The sequence below is a fragment of the Buteo buteo genome, chromosome 3 (genome assembly GCF_964188355.1).
Source record: "Buteo buteo chromosome 3, bButBut1.hap1.1, whole genome shotgun sequence".
Lineage (NCBI taxonomy): Eukaryota > Metazoa > Chordata > Aves > Accipitriformes > Accipitridae > Buteo > Buteo buteo.
In genome coordinates, this window is record NC_134173.1 from 27,951,847 (window position 1) to 27,965,512 (window position 13,666).

At 41.7% G+C, this 13,666-nt stretch overlaps 1 protein-coding gene across 9 annotated transcripts in view; it reads right to left on the reverse strand.

Moving 5' to 3' along the window:
- Positions 1 to 13,666, reverse strand: part of ZNF521 (zinc finger protein 521) — a 232,457-nt gene that overhangs the window by 27,085 nt on the left and 191,706 nt on the right. For all 9 annotated transcript variants that reach the window (XM_075023166.1, XM_075023168.1, XM_075023173.1 and 6 more), the window contains 2 exons: positions 3,439 to 3,570; positions 657 to 772 (listed from right to left, as the gene is read on the reverse strand). In XM_075023166.1, the coding sequence (XP_074879267.1) occupies positions 657 to 772; positions 3,439 to 3,570 (248 nt within the window). The remainder of the gene's footprint in view (positions 1 to 656; positions 773 to 3,438; positions 3,571 to 13,666) is intronic.

Here is a 13,666-nt window from a genome sequence, read left to right on the forward strand (position 1 = left end):
AAGCAGTGCAGAGTGTTAATATATAGTAAATAATCCCTTTATCCAAAATTGTTTTCAGATCTTGTTCAACATTTATTTCTTTCTCTCTGTCCTTTTGTTTACCATTAGTAAACAGTATCATTAGAAATCTGACAACAGCCCACAAGAAGACAGTGTACCATTCATTTGACCCTATTATTTTTTTTTCCCCACCAAGTTAGCATTTACGGGAAATGGCCAGCAGGTAAACCAAGAAAAATTCTGTCTACTTCCCCCCTCCCTCCCTCCCTAAACTCCTACTTCAGTGCTTAGCTTTTCACATTTAGAGACAAAAGAATACACTTATTTTCCATTTCACTGCTGGAGGAAGTGTTTTATGGATATCAAACAGAAAAATAGGATGCTCATTTCTCTCTCCTCAAGAATATATTGAGCTGCAACAACCTACAGAGCAAGGAGCCAAAGGTGGCTCCCGAAATTCAGGTCTGTACCAGGTGGCTTTCTGCCAGCACCTTTTTAAAGCAGCATGGATTGAATCACCTGCAACTTCTCTTGTCCTTCCCTCATTCCCATCCTGATGATGAGCAAGTATCAGAGGAGGTCATGACAAGTAAAGCTTTGAACTCAGCTATCAAATACATAATGCTGTTAAAACCCCCAGGTAACAAGTGTGGTACCTGCAGCTCTGTTTGGAAGAAGAACTTCTGTGGACACTGTGTGCAGTCATAGATCTTGTCCTCTTGTCCATGGGCTGAGAAAATATGCTGCTGCAGCTTGTTTGCTTGGACAAACACTGGAATATTAGACAAACAACAAGCTTTTCATTATTTCATAGTGCAAGTGAAGAGTTTTTTATAAGCAATTTTCCATTAACGCTCAGCAATTCCAAGAGGTAAAAATTAGGCTGGCGCACTCTGATTTCACATGACACCGTTGCTATAAGGGGTACCAATGAACACTATTTATCAACAAAGTGTGATCCTTCTTCTAAAAAGAATGAATTGAAACAGATGCCTGGTTTTAAAAAAATTACGAAGAAAAAAAAAGACCCTAACAGGACAACCAATGAAGATTTCAAATTTAAAGAATTTAAAAATGCCATTTTCTCTTCAGAATTATTTCTTCATGCTTACTGCACTCTGATTGAACACACACAAAACTTATTTCCTAGCAACCAACAGGTTTAGAAGGCATAGATGCCACAGTCCTGTTTACTCTGTGTGCCTAAAGTTAAAGCTAACAAACAGCTCTGTATTTAAATGTGTTAATGCTAAAAATTATATCCCACAGCTACACTGGGGCAATCTCTATAAATGTGAAACAGAACTGCAGGTAAATTCTCTTTGGATACTTTAAGATCAACTCTGCCTACACACTGAATGCAAGGGTTTCAATAATATAAACATGTTCAATTTTAATGACTACAAAACAAGGCCCTAAGACTGTGTAACAGTTTACCTAGGAGACATACTATTAATAATTAAATTGTATATGCCAGAGGCAGTGTTTGGGTTGGCAGCACTGACTTCTGATGGATGCCTGGTGCACTGTGACCTAAAAAAGTTTGCATCTACAATATTAATCTGTATAGGCAGGGAAAGGATTTATTAAAGATGCTGGCATTTGACTTTGACTCCACTCCTAATCATTAAAATTATTCTAATTGCAAGGCAACAAAAACCATCAGAATATTGTTCTTCTGAGTCATACATTTTAATCACATTTCTCATTACCTTGAAAAAAAAAAGATCAGTTTCCACTTGCCATATAAAACTTATATTGGTGATTTTTACTTCTTGTTAATATTCTAGCAAGACATGCTGAAATAATTTAATGGCATATTGCTAATAAACCACCATTGTTTATGATTAATGCTCGGTGTCTATTTACCCCATCAGCAAAAAAGAAAAAGTGTTTCACACAGATTGGAATCGACTTATCTCCATACTCTTTAACACATTTTACAAGGCTACTGGCTCAAACATTAAAGGATTAGTTTTATCAGGGATCTTGCTCACAAGGAGAACTGTCAGTGGGTACTCCTTACATACGCAAGTTTTTATATTGCATTCACAACTCCTCCAAACTTGGAAATAGAAGACCCATGGCATTACACTAAGAAAAGACCATGTCATAATGTGTACACAAAGGCAAGGGAAAAAAAATTAGTAGAATCAGTAATAAAACTGAAAAAAACAAAAAAAATGCCTAACTGAAAGAATTATTGAACACAGACACCTAACAGGCAAAGTGTTTACGGAAGTACTATCCATGCTCAGACATTACTATGACAAGCTGTGCAGTGAAGATGAACTACGTATTTTTTTAATTTTATAACCCACAGAAATGTGTGAAACCTGAACACAGTGAGGTAATAATCATCACCAGCCACTGTATCTGAGAGATGAAAAATTCAGCTTTAATTTTCCTCTGTAGCGTGCACTCAGGTTTTATTGGGAGGGGAGCTGCCAAACAAAGAGAAGTAAAATGAAAGTATTAAAGGGTCTATTTGCCTATCAATGAAAATCCTTCACTCCCATTAATGGAGAACAGAAACCTTGAATGGCTTCCAGAATTAGCATGCCATTGATACGAGGATACCCAAAGTGTGTTTTGTCATGTTTGTGATTATCTTTGATTTTCAACTTGTAAAGCAAAATTGGGCATGTAAGCTACGTATTAACGCTTATGTTTTAGGTTATCATTTTATGAAATGTTCTATTAAGAACTCCTTAAAAAAAATCACAACAACTCTGTAGGCATCCTTTTAATGTGTTTTCATTTCCAACAACAGCATTTTTCTGTTTCTCTTTATGGCCCAAACACTGCAGTGCTTAGCCCTACTGGGTCAAGTTATTTGCTCACTTGGGTTTTACTACCGAGTAACACCACTGACTTGGGGAGGATTATTCCACACTTGGACTTGTGTCAGGGGAGAGCAGAACTCGACTTGTGGCAAGACAGCACGGTTTGCTTTGTAAAGCATATTACAAGGGTGTTTCTTCTCACCACAAGCCAACTAATACATGCAAACGGGCTTTCTTACCCAATCAGAGGAGAATGTTGGTGCACAGGCTATACCTAGCAGCCCTTGCCTGTGGGGCCAAGTTCTACTCTGAGTTATATCATTTGAGATGAAAAATCTGTAGCTTTAAAGCACAAATTTATGGGCAGTTTTAACCTCGGCAAGTTTGGAACATGAAGGTAATGAACATGATACTGTGGAAGGTAAAAGACTATCACTTCTGCAATTACAAAAAACTCAAACTTCCGATAGAAAAGCCTGACCTTCCAGAGACCTCGGCTTTCTAAACGATTTCTAATCAATATTACTAATGAGCACAAATGTAATGTTCCTTCCTAAAACCGACCTAAAGCCAGCACATGACACAGCTGTCAGTGGAGTTCTGCAAGTGCAAGCTAAGGGCATGACTGGGACAAGCAGTGATGGCCTCCTACCTGTAAAGCACACTGGACATTTGAAGGTGCCCCCCATGCCTTCAAAGCTGTGCTCTATCAGGTGGCACTGAAGTTTGGCAGGAGAGTCGAACGTCTGATTGCAGAGTTTGCATTCATGGTTCAGTCCTTCATCTGCAGGAGAAATCAAAAGAAAAGTGAAATTCACCAGAGCCCTTACCAAAGAGCAAGTCCAACATGATCTATGAACTGAAGAGACTTTTTGTTTTCCTAAGCTCAGGAAACCAGATGCCCCTCAGCACCTACAGCTGCTGAAGTGTTCTCTTACCTGAAAGGTTTCAGAATGTACAAAGCTTAACTGGGCATTAAAAGCACAGATTTTCCACATACAATTAGCACCAAACAGGAATGCAGAACATTAGACTTCAGTAGGAAATGATGAGTAGGACCTGAAACATCATCTCTTAGCAGAGCCACCCGATCATGACAGAGTACATTTGCAAAACAGCGCGTGAGGAATTTAACACTGACCACGCATCATCCCATCTACCATGGGTAAGAACTGCGAACGCACGCATTTTTGGCACTCTGGCTGATGTGGAGTTTCTCGTAACCAGCGTGAGAGGGAAGGGTAGTTTATACCCTCACTGAATCACTCCTGCTCCACGTTTCCAGTGCCAGGGGCATACGTGAAACCTTTTGTGAGCCGCAGGATTTCCCAGCTCTCTTTCTGACAATCCCAGATTTTCTTCCCTTTATTTGCATTTCTCCTCTCAACAGCTCAGAAAAGTCCCCGTGCGCCTCCTGACGCAGCTTTCCCGTCAATGTCCTGCAGCTTTAAAACCCTTCCCGCTCCCTGCTGCTTGTTCCTCTGCTTCCTCCCATTGTCCTCCGAAGGCCGGCTGGTGCCTGGCACCAGGTTCCCTTCCTGAGGGTGCTGCAGGATTCATCCACTCCGCCATGAGGGCAGTCAACGGCTGTCCTACTTAGAAACAGTTGCTAGGTAAGAAGTGGCTTCCAGCCCTGCTGCAGAGGCCTCAATTCCCACAACGCCGCTTAGAAAAGGTCCTTCTGTATGTCACTGGTGTGCTACATGAGTAGCATTGATCTCGCAGGTAAATACTGTATCTGATTATTAAAAATCAAGCGGGAATAAAACGCTTGGCGACTGGCGCGGCTCCCTACCTTCTCTCAGGTGAAAAGGAGTGATTTAGGAGAGCGCCCTGCCCACCCCGAACACCTAAATGCCATGCTGCCCAACTCCTGCCGAACGAGCGCTCGCTGCCTGCAGCGATTAGTGACCGTAATGACGGATGTTCGCGGTTGGCAGTTGCCGTAGGCGGTGAGAGCAGAGACAACGTTTTGTACTCCACGCAACAATCCTCCCCACCAATGTAAAGAAAACACGACACGGTGCTTGTGCAGCTGAGTGGGGCCACATGCCCTCTCAAAAAGACCCTTAGGAACTTAGCAGAATTCAAAAATTTTCAATGGTAGCCATCAGCTTTCCCTTCTCGTTAGTCTGGAAGCTAAATTTAGCCTTCACGTAAAAGTCATGGCATCTTTAGCAAAGGGTGGGAATTTGTGGGCTTTAGACAGTGCAAGCTGAGCCAGGTGGTGGTGGCCGTTCTGCAGGTGGGACTACTGAAAGCTACCGTTGTGTGGTTTTCTACAAGGTGTCAGAGGTCTCTATAATGGGAAGGTAAGGGGCAGATGAAAACCAACGAGCCAAAAGATTTACAAAAAATTGGGGTGGGGTAGTGGGGTCTCTCCTTTGGAGCAAACAGGTAAAAATACACCAACTACAGAAATTTCTACCCTGACAACAGTCTGTAACTGGGGAGCTCTCTCTTCACTGAACACCTAGGCTCTCATAATGTTCATGTATACGGCGGCGCCTCCATTGCCTTTCATGGCAAGACTGTGTTTTTCAAGTAGCGACTGTGAGATGAATGTAGGACACCATTTTGGCTCTTTAAAATTGACATATTGGCATGTGGCCATTTTTTTCACTCTCCTGTCTTTCTGTCAAGTCTTAGCGCAACAGAGTGGTGCCACAGGTATAGACAAACAGGCCGAGCATCGCCCGCGCGCTCACACAGCAAACCGCAGACATCCCTTCGTCCTCTACCCAATCCTTCATTAAAGCAGTGTTCTAAGTTCCTGGCTACCTCCACATGCTGAAGAGCTATCAGAGGGGTGTGAAATGGCAGGCCTGCTCTGGGAGTCAGCTGAAAAAGGTCAGTGGTCCCGGCGATCCCGTGCCCACAGACTGTTGCCACTGAGGTGCCTGTCTCTGTTACCCACATCAGACAGAAGAACTTTGCTGCTTTTGACTCGCACCTTGCCTGACCGGGCACCAATTTATAGCTGGATACGCTGAGGACAGCCGTCAGCACAAACTCAAAGGCTCAGGTCAACCTCAGCTGTTTTGCCACCACAGCTTCTCTGGAGAGACTAGACTATTGAGGCAGCAGAGCACAGGCTGCTGAGGTACATGTCCCATCCAGCCAGACACACTGGTAGTCAGGTACTGCTGGCTGAACATACTCTGTGCAAAAGACTCCCAAGGGCAGATTAGAGGTAGGTGACATCTTTTGTAAGTCTTCATAGATAAATTGGCAACCATTTATCAAATATATGCTAATGATTTCCTTAGCAGGGGAAATTTTAGTGGAGTCTTAAGAGTTGCCTGGGATGTGAGGTTTTCCATCATCACTGACAAACCCTTTCAGTGTGTTCTGCTTTTGCTACTGCTGAGAGAAGACAAGTATGGCCCGCACAAGCACCATCAAGGGGAGCATGAGGGAAAAGAACCTGGCACGCACCAGTCTGTACATCTAAGAGAGATGGCTGCATCCTGCAAGGCAGGCTGTATGCCGCACTCTCCTAACAGGCAGCAACCCACAGCTGCGGGCAAAGCTGCAGAACAGCATACTGAAAAGAGGAGGAAGGCTCAACAAACCATATATAAATGCCTCTTCTTCCCTGAACCTGCAAATCAATTACAAGGAATGTACAGACTGCCGCACGTGATCAGATCATTTCTCCTACATCCAGATCCTCGCTGTGGTCATTACCATCAGATAGTTCTGAAGACAGTGCAAGTCCCCACAAAGGGTAATTATGAGCTAGAAAGCCTGTAGGGTGAAGTTTCTTCATCAAACTGTTTGTGCTGATACACACAGTCAAAGCAATTAGGACAAACGGAGCTCCATCTCAGGATCTTCCACACGTCAAGGTGAAGATAATCGATGCCAATTCTCAAATCACAGAGTTACTGTTGGCAAAGTGTAAATGAACCACGCTAATCATTCTTGAGCATGGGAACACTGAACAGGGAGTTCTTCAAACATTCCAAGGGAGAAAGACTTCCTAAAAAGAAATATTTTTATATGGAGCTACAGAAGACAGAGTAGGCTTAACATTACCTTAGCTAATGAAGAAAAAGTAGGAAGAAAGGCATGCACTCCCATTGCTGAAGCAAACCTAATTTTAGTCACATAGTATTTGTACTTGTTCAAGAAGAACTGAACCCCATTAAATGTGATCCTATTGTATTTCCCCTATCACCCAGATCTGAGGCGATCTCCTGGTCACAAACATCAAAACCACTTTGATTACTGCATGTTGCAAATGGGATTTTCCTAAAGGCTTATAAACAGGGTTTGAAAAATCCCCTCACCCACTCGCCTGGGGCAGATAGGAAACTTCCCCAGGCAAGAGACATCAATTTGTGCAGAATCTAAGCTTTCTCTTAAAAATAAAATGTTTTTAGTCTCCTAGTTCTAAAGACCGCATTTAAAATATGACTACATTTGTATAACTAATAGAATAATTTTTTTCCTAAGTCCCACTGTTCAGGGAGTTATAAAGCCCTCCCCTCACACTGTTTTTCACCCATTTTTTGCATATCACCTGCTCTGTGCTACATCCTCAGAACAAAGGGCAAGGTTCCAGTCCTTTAATTCAAGAATGTGAGACCAGCATGATTTAAATTTAAGGGAGACAGATAAGGTTACAGTATTGGCAGAAGAGCCAGGAGTGCTGGGTTCCGTTCCAAGCTCCGACACTGACTTACTCTTATCACCTTGGGCATGACAGTATCGCCTGTGTTTCTCAGACCCACCTTTAAATAAGAGGTGTTAATTTTTAATTTCCACTTTAATAGGCTGACCTAATTAGTATCGCTTAAGACTTTTAATACAACTGGCACAGCAGAGCTGGAGAAGAGTCCAGGACTATCTACCACACCCAGAAGAACCAGAATCACTACCATTTGGGTTTGAAAAGGTTTAAGATAACATGTTCAGGCACACAACTGCCTGCTTGTTTGGATCACACAGCACTGCAGAAGGATGAGGGAACAAGACTTTGTCCCTGTGCTCTGTTCTCCATAGAGAATTTAAAAGCACAGCCAGCATTTTATCTCCCACTGGCATGAAAGAGCCAGGGTGTGGCAGCTCTTGCAAAGGTGCCAGATGGGGAAAGAGGACGCAAAAGGCTCTGTTTACACCCTGGCCCCTGTCTAGCTCTTCATGTTTAGCACACAATTTGATAGGGTGCTATGGAAGTGCAAAGTATGATATCATTAATAAATAAAAGACCGGTGAAATGTCACATTTTCAGTTTCCATTTGGGATAAATCTGAAATAGAATGGAGCGTCAGATACAGTCCAAGAGGCTCTCCTTCGCTGCAGAACAGAGCTACTGCTCTTTGCTCTTACTCAGGGAAAAAAAAAAAGAAAAAAAAAAAAAGAAAAAAGTGCTGAACAGCTTTAAAAAATTCAATCAAAATAATCTGCTCTTTGGAAAGGTGGCGGCTGACAGTAATTGGAAAATACTGTCTGACTCATTTATTAAAGTGAGATTCAGAGTCAATTGATTTAATAACCATTAGAATATTCTATTAAGGATATAATAGGTTGGCACAGCCCTATTTTTTATTAAGAGTTATAGGTAAGAAATAAGCAATGCTATGGAATTTTAGACAACTGCTGTATGGATTAGACTAAAAATATGGCTTGCAAAATAGGTATAAAAGCAGCAACTATCAGAAGGAGGAATAGGAAAGTACATTACAGTGCAAATGAGTTAGCTGAACAATGAAAAAGAAATGAACCTTTAATATAAAGCCTGCACTTTTCCAAATCTAACAGAAAACTATGCACTGCATTGCCTGATGTGGTACATCGTAAAACAAGTCAGCACGTCCTTCACATTATGGATCCAACAACTCCATAAGGAAGGCAAGAACAAAATACCCACTGTACAGCACAGAACTGCTGCTTACTGTTGCCCTTACATGGTTAGGATATGAGTTTGGACATGGCTAAGACCTCGCAACATGGATGAGGATGGTTTACCCACTGCTGGTAGAGAAATGAGTTTGATGCATGCAGAATTTCTGCATAAGTAAATTACTTTCCATTTGTAATCTTTATTCAGATAGTGGGAAAATGTAAACATGAATCAACTCTAAATAAATGCATTTAATATTCATATAAATGTTTAATATTTACACAAATATTAAATGTTTCAATGGTGGTAGGTAGATTTTAATTGAGGTGCAGCCCATTACCTCAGCAACTAACCTGATAACCAGCTATAAAAGCAAACAAAATCAAGTCTTCGCACTGAGCATATACTCACATTTGGGGATCCTCTATCTTTGCACCAGCGACCCACGCTGTGGAGTTACTAACTTGTACGGCAGGCAAGATCCCCCCTGACCCGCACCCCGACTTGAGGCACGGCTTTGGATGATCTGGCCCAATTTGTGTTACCAACTCCATGCACAACTTGTTCATTTCATGGAAGGCTCTGACATTTCAGTATACACTTTAAACAAGTGAAACCCTTTAAGCAGCCTCTAGACTGTGTGTCCCATGTTTATGCTTCTTGCTCTTCAATAAAAACAAAACTAGAGCAGCTACAAGCAAATGTTCACTGGCTGACTTACATGCAGCTGTTAGGTCAGTAACCACTGGGGGCCCTCTTATATTGTCTGATCAACACTACAGCCATTACCGAGTACCAATTTGTAACAGTTTATAAGTAACTCTTTCTCTTATTCACCCTCGAGATTGTCCAGAAGGGTCCTTCTGCCTTTTACTCTGAATAAATCTATAGGCAAAGGTCCAAAGATGATGATGTCCTCCTGGTAAATCATCACGAGGCTGGGTCGTGCTTAAAAGCATCTGCTGAGAAGTAGTGTAAACTCTGCCCTCTGCACACAACATAGGAATGAAATGGCCTGCAGTCCCTGTATTTTTTTCAGGTCTAAAGCATGCACAGCTCCCACATTCAATGTGTTTTCTTTATAATTTTTTTACCAAGCAAACCATGCCCCTAAACCAGTTTCTTCTTCACATGGCTTCCACTTTTCCCCGAGTTAATTTTCTAGCATGCATTTATAAACCAGAGATCTGACGAGTAAGGAAGGCAGGCCACGGATGACAGCTAACCCCTCGGCTACAACATCTCACACTGAAAACTGGGGAAGGACAAAATACACCGTACAACACTATAATTTGCGGAGTATACAGCCATCTGTGCTTCCTAGCTTATAGTACTGGGTTTGTCTGCATCTTTTTGATTCTACCAGCCATACACCCACACACTCATCAGCCTCTCTGTGCCACTAGAGACACCCTCATTCCTGCTCGAAATTCGGTCTTATGGTCCACTATGGTGAGTAAGTGTGTGACAAGTATCCTCACCTGCTAAGGAGCACAAAACACCTCTTCCAAGCCTGGAAGCTGAAATGATGAAGTCTCCAGCACCACGTTCATAATTTCTTCCTGATTGTAATAGTGCTTCTGTCATTTTCAATTTCTCAACTCCTATCACCCCCACCCCCCACCCCCCATGAAAAACACTATCCACCATGGTGTTAATTTTGGAAGTTGACATGAAAAGCATGGGAATATAGTGATAAAGATGGAGACATAGTAAAGGCAAAGCATACAGCTGGAATTTGCAGGAGGAAAAAGAATACAGCTGGAATTTACAGCCGTTGAGATGAACCTGCCATGGTAAAAATGGGGTTTTTAAAAGTCCTAACTAACAGTTCAGTCCTGATGGGACCAGATGGAGGATTGGATGGAAAGACAGAAGTACATCCCTGTTTCTCCTGCAGCATCCAGGGCAGATCACTACATGTTTGGAATCGGGAGGGTGGGGGAAGGAAATATATTCCTCACCCTCTCGGCACTGTTATGCTGCATTTCCCTCTTGTGCCACACACTACTGTTCGTGTCCACACACTACTGCTCGTGTAGGCATGCCTGCACAGTGGTCTGTGTTTACTCTTAATACCACTTTTAACTAAAATCATGATGTTGGCTGAGACTGGGAAACTCAAAATATTGGGCTGCAACCTGAGCAATGTCTCTCCCCTTGCTTTTTTTACAGTTCATAATGATTTTTGGGCAACGCTCTGCCCATGTGTGAGGAAGGAGGTGGACAAGATGAAAGAAACAATCCTAAACTCTTGAGTCACCAACAGCTGTAGCCTCCCAAGGGGAAAGCTGAGACCCAGCTACGACTCTGCCTTGTAGGATACTCGCCAGCATCAGAAGGAAGAGGATGGGATCTGCACTGTGCTATTGAGGCCAGGCCATACTGGTTCCCAGCAGCACCAGATAGGAAGCCCTTATTGAACATGCAGGGAATAAATCCTACAGCCTTCTGCAGCGTATTGCTAAAGCTACAGCAAAGGGTGCTGATTGATGGAGTGACAAAGAGCTGGGATCCACCTCCTCAATTAAAGCAAAAGTTCATCTCTCCAGGGCCAGATTTTGAAATTAGATCTGCTTAAGGGAAAGCCAGTCTACTGCATCTTTCATTCCACTGTATTTTTGTCTGAAGCAAGGGATGCATTTCACTTCACCAACTGTTCACTTTTTTGCTTGGTTGCACTCGCTTTGGCTGCTTGTAAGTGAACTCTTCTTACCACATGTGCCTTGTATGTTCTATTAAAGCCACAAATTGTCTGGCTTCCATGAGGCTGGATGAAAATAAAAGAAGGGCAACTGGCAGGGTCTATTTTTTAATAATGTAATGTTTTCAGCTCAAGTAAGAATGATTTAAATACAGCAAATGCCCTCTCCATCAAAGAACAGCATTTTCTGGGCAACTGGCTACCAGGTGAGAGTTCAGGAATTCAGCAACAGGGCTATTCACCGACTGATGGGACATGCATAATTTGCTACTCCTTGTCTGTAACTGCACCAGGAAAAGGTATTAAAATTTGTTCGGAAAAAAGTCTGTGTTGCATCACGTAGCTATACACATTACAAGGTTACACTCCATCATTGCAATAAAATCCCATGTGATAGAGCTTATTTTGGAAACAATTTTACCATGGGATATAAAAAGAAATTTAAACCAGTAAGAATAAGCTGAGTGGTATGAGTTATTTGTAGACAGATGATCCAGCTCAACGTTTACCTTTTCAAAAAGCACTTAGTGAGCACTGATTAAAAACTTGGAGACTGATCCTTCGAACACTGGCATAACTAGCTCAGGGGAGCAGGCCTCCTGTCTTACTAGACTCTAGTCTAGACTTTTTGTGGGACTAAATTCTGCCAGTGTGCAAGGTCAAGACCTCCATCCTTACACTGCACAGTGAGATACAGATTATTATCTGCATATTACAGATAAAGAAACCAAACCCCAGAGCTGCTAAATGTCTGTTTTCCCACCTCAAACAGAGAATGAAAACTCTTACTAAATTCTCATGGATGAAGAATCAGGCCCTGCTTTATCTGCCCATTGTCATGAACACAGTGTCAGAATTAAGGCCAGAACTGAGTTTTTCTTGTTCTCTTCTGTGAGCTTTCTTCCAGGAAGAAAGTTTTTTTGACCAAATCTTCTCTAGTAAAGTCAAATTACAATCTCAATGGCTCAGAGATTGCCTGAGCAAAGCGGTTATGAACAATTTAATCAAACTGTAGGGAAAAAAACTAATAAAAATGTCACATTTGTATTCAGAAGAATTAAGAACAGTAAAATCTAAAAACTTTTGGCTTTTTTAGCATTGCTCATTCAATTTCAATATTTTTGTTCACTGTGCAGGCTACAGCTTCTTTTTCTTGTTCTTGCTTTCTGGTTGGAGAACCAGCTTTCTCTGTTATTTGATGTTAAATGCCTACTAGTAATGCCCACTCACCTGGGACTTCTGGAACTGGTGGAAGTACAAGTATATCTACTTTTAACTTTTGCACAAAGAAAACACAAATTGTTGAACTAGGAGAGGATATTTCATGTTGCATAAACTAAATGCAACCTGTTCTAAATTTAAGGATGCTGGGAAAACATCTTCTTGCATGGAGACAATTAAAGCATCAATATTAATTCTACACCACAGTGGACCAGCAGTAAAAATTATGTTTTGTACACAACTCTCATCATGTATTTCTTTTGTTCTGAGTATACAGAAAGGGTCAGAATTGCCTTCCCTCTTTTGGCATGAAGCCGTTAGATGTCTGAAATATAGTCTCTAAATGCTGAAATGCTGTTTATCCAACCTACAAAGAATTGCCTGCTTACTCTTAAAAGAAGGGGAAGAAAAAAGGAAAATGGAAAAAAAGAATAGGCTAGGCTAGGCTAGGGTAGGACAGGGTAGGATAGGGCTTTCCGGTATTACTGGATATTTGAATTGATAGCATGAAGAAGTAACAGTACTCCTCATATTTCCTAATACGTCAGATACTATTGATAATTTTTTCCAAATCTGAATGCCATTATACATGTCAAAGATTACTTGGCATCTTCTTACATAGGTGAGGGACACTTTGAAATGAGCAGCAATTGCTGGGATATTGATCCAGCTCTTAAACTCATTTAGGGGTGTATTAACATCCTGCTTTCTTTCTTCTTAACCTCCATCTCCTCACCCCAACCCCTCAGAAAAATCAGGAAGAAGCAGTTCAGGCTGTTAAGGCCCTCAGGTCTATGTTGATAACTGGGCATTTAATTAGATTCTTTTCATCCGAGCAAACTGCTTTGCCAGTTAGGGGAGATCTCCTTGTACAGCAATGTATTAAAATGATAAAGCTCAATTTAATATAAAGAATTATTTATATTGCTCGTCTGACTTAGTTTGCTGTTTTGTTTAGGAAAGCATGAGAAAGCTCAATTTTAATTTGCACCAACCTTTCCCTATGTCTCTCTTTGATCCTGCTATAAAGCAAGCAAGCAGCTTTGGGCTCATATATCAAAAAAGGACCAGACTTCATTCTAAACCTACTCCACTCTTCTTCCC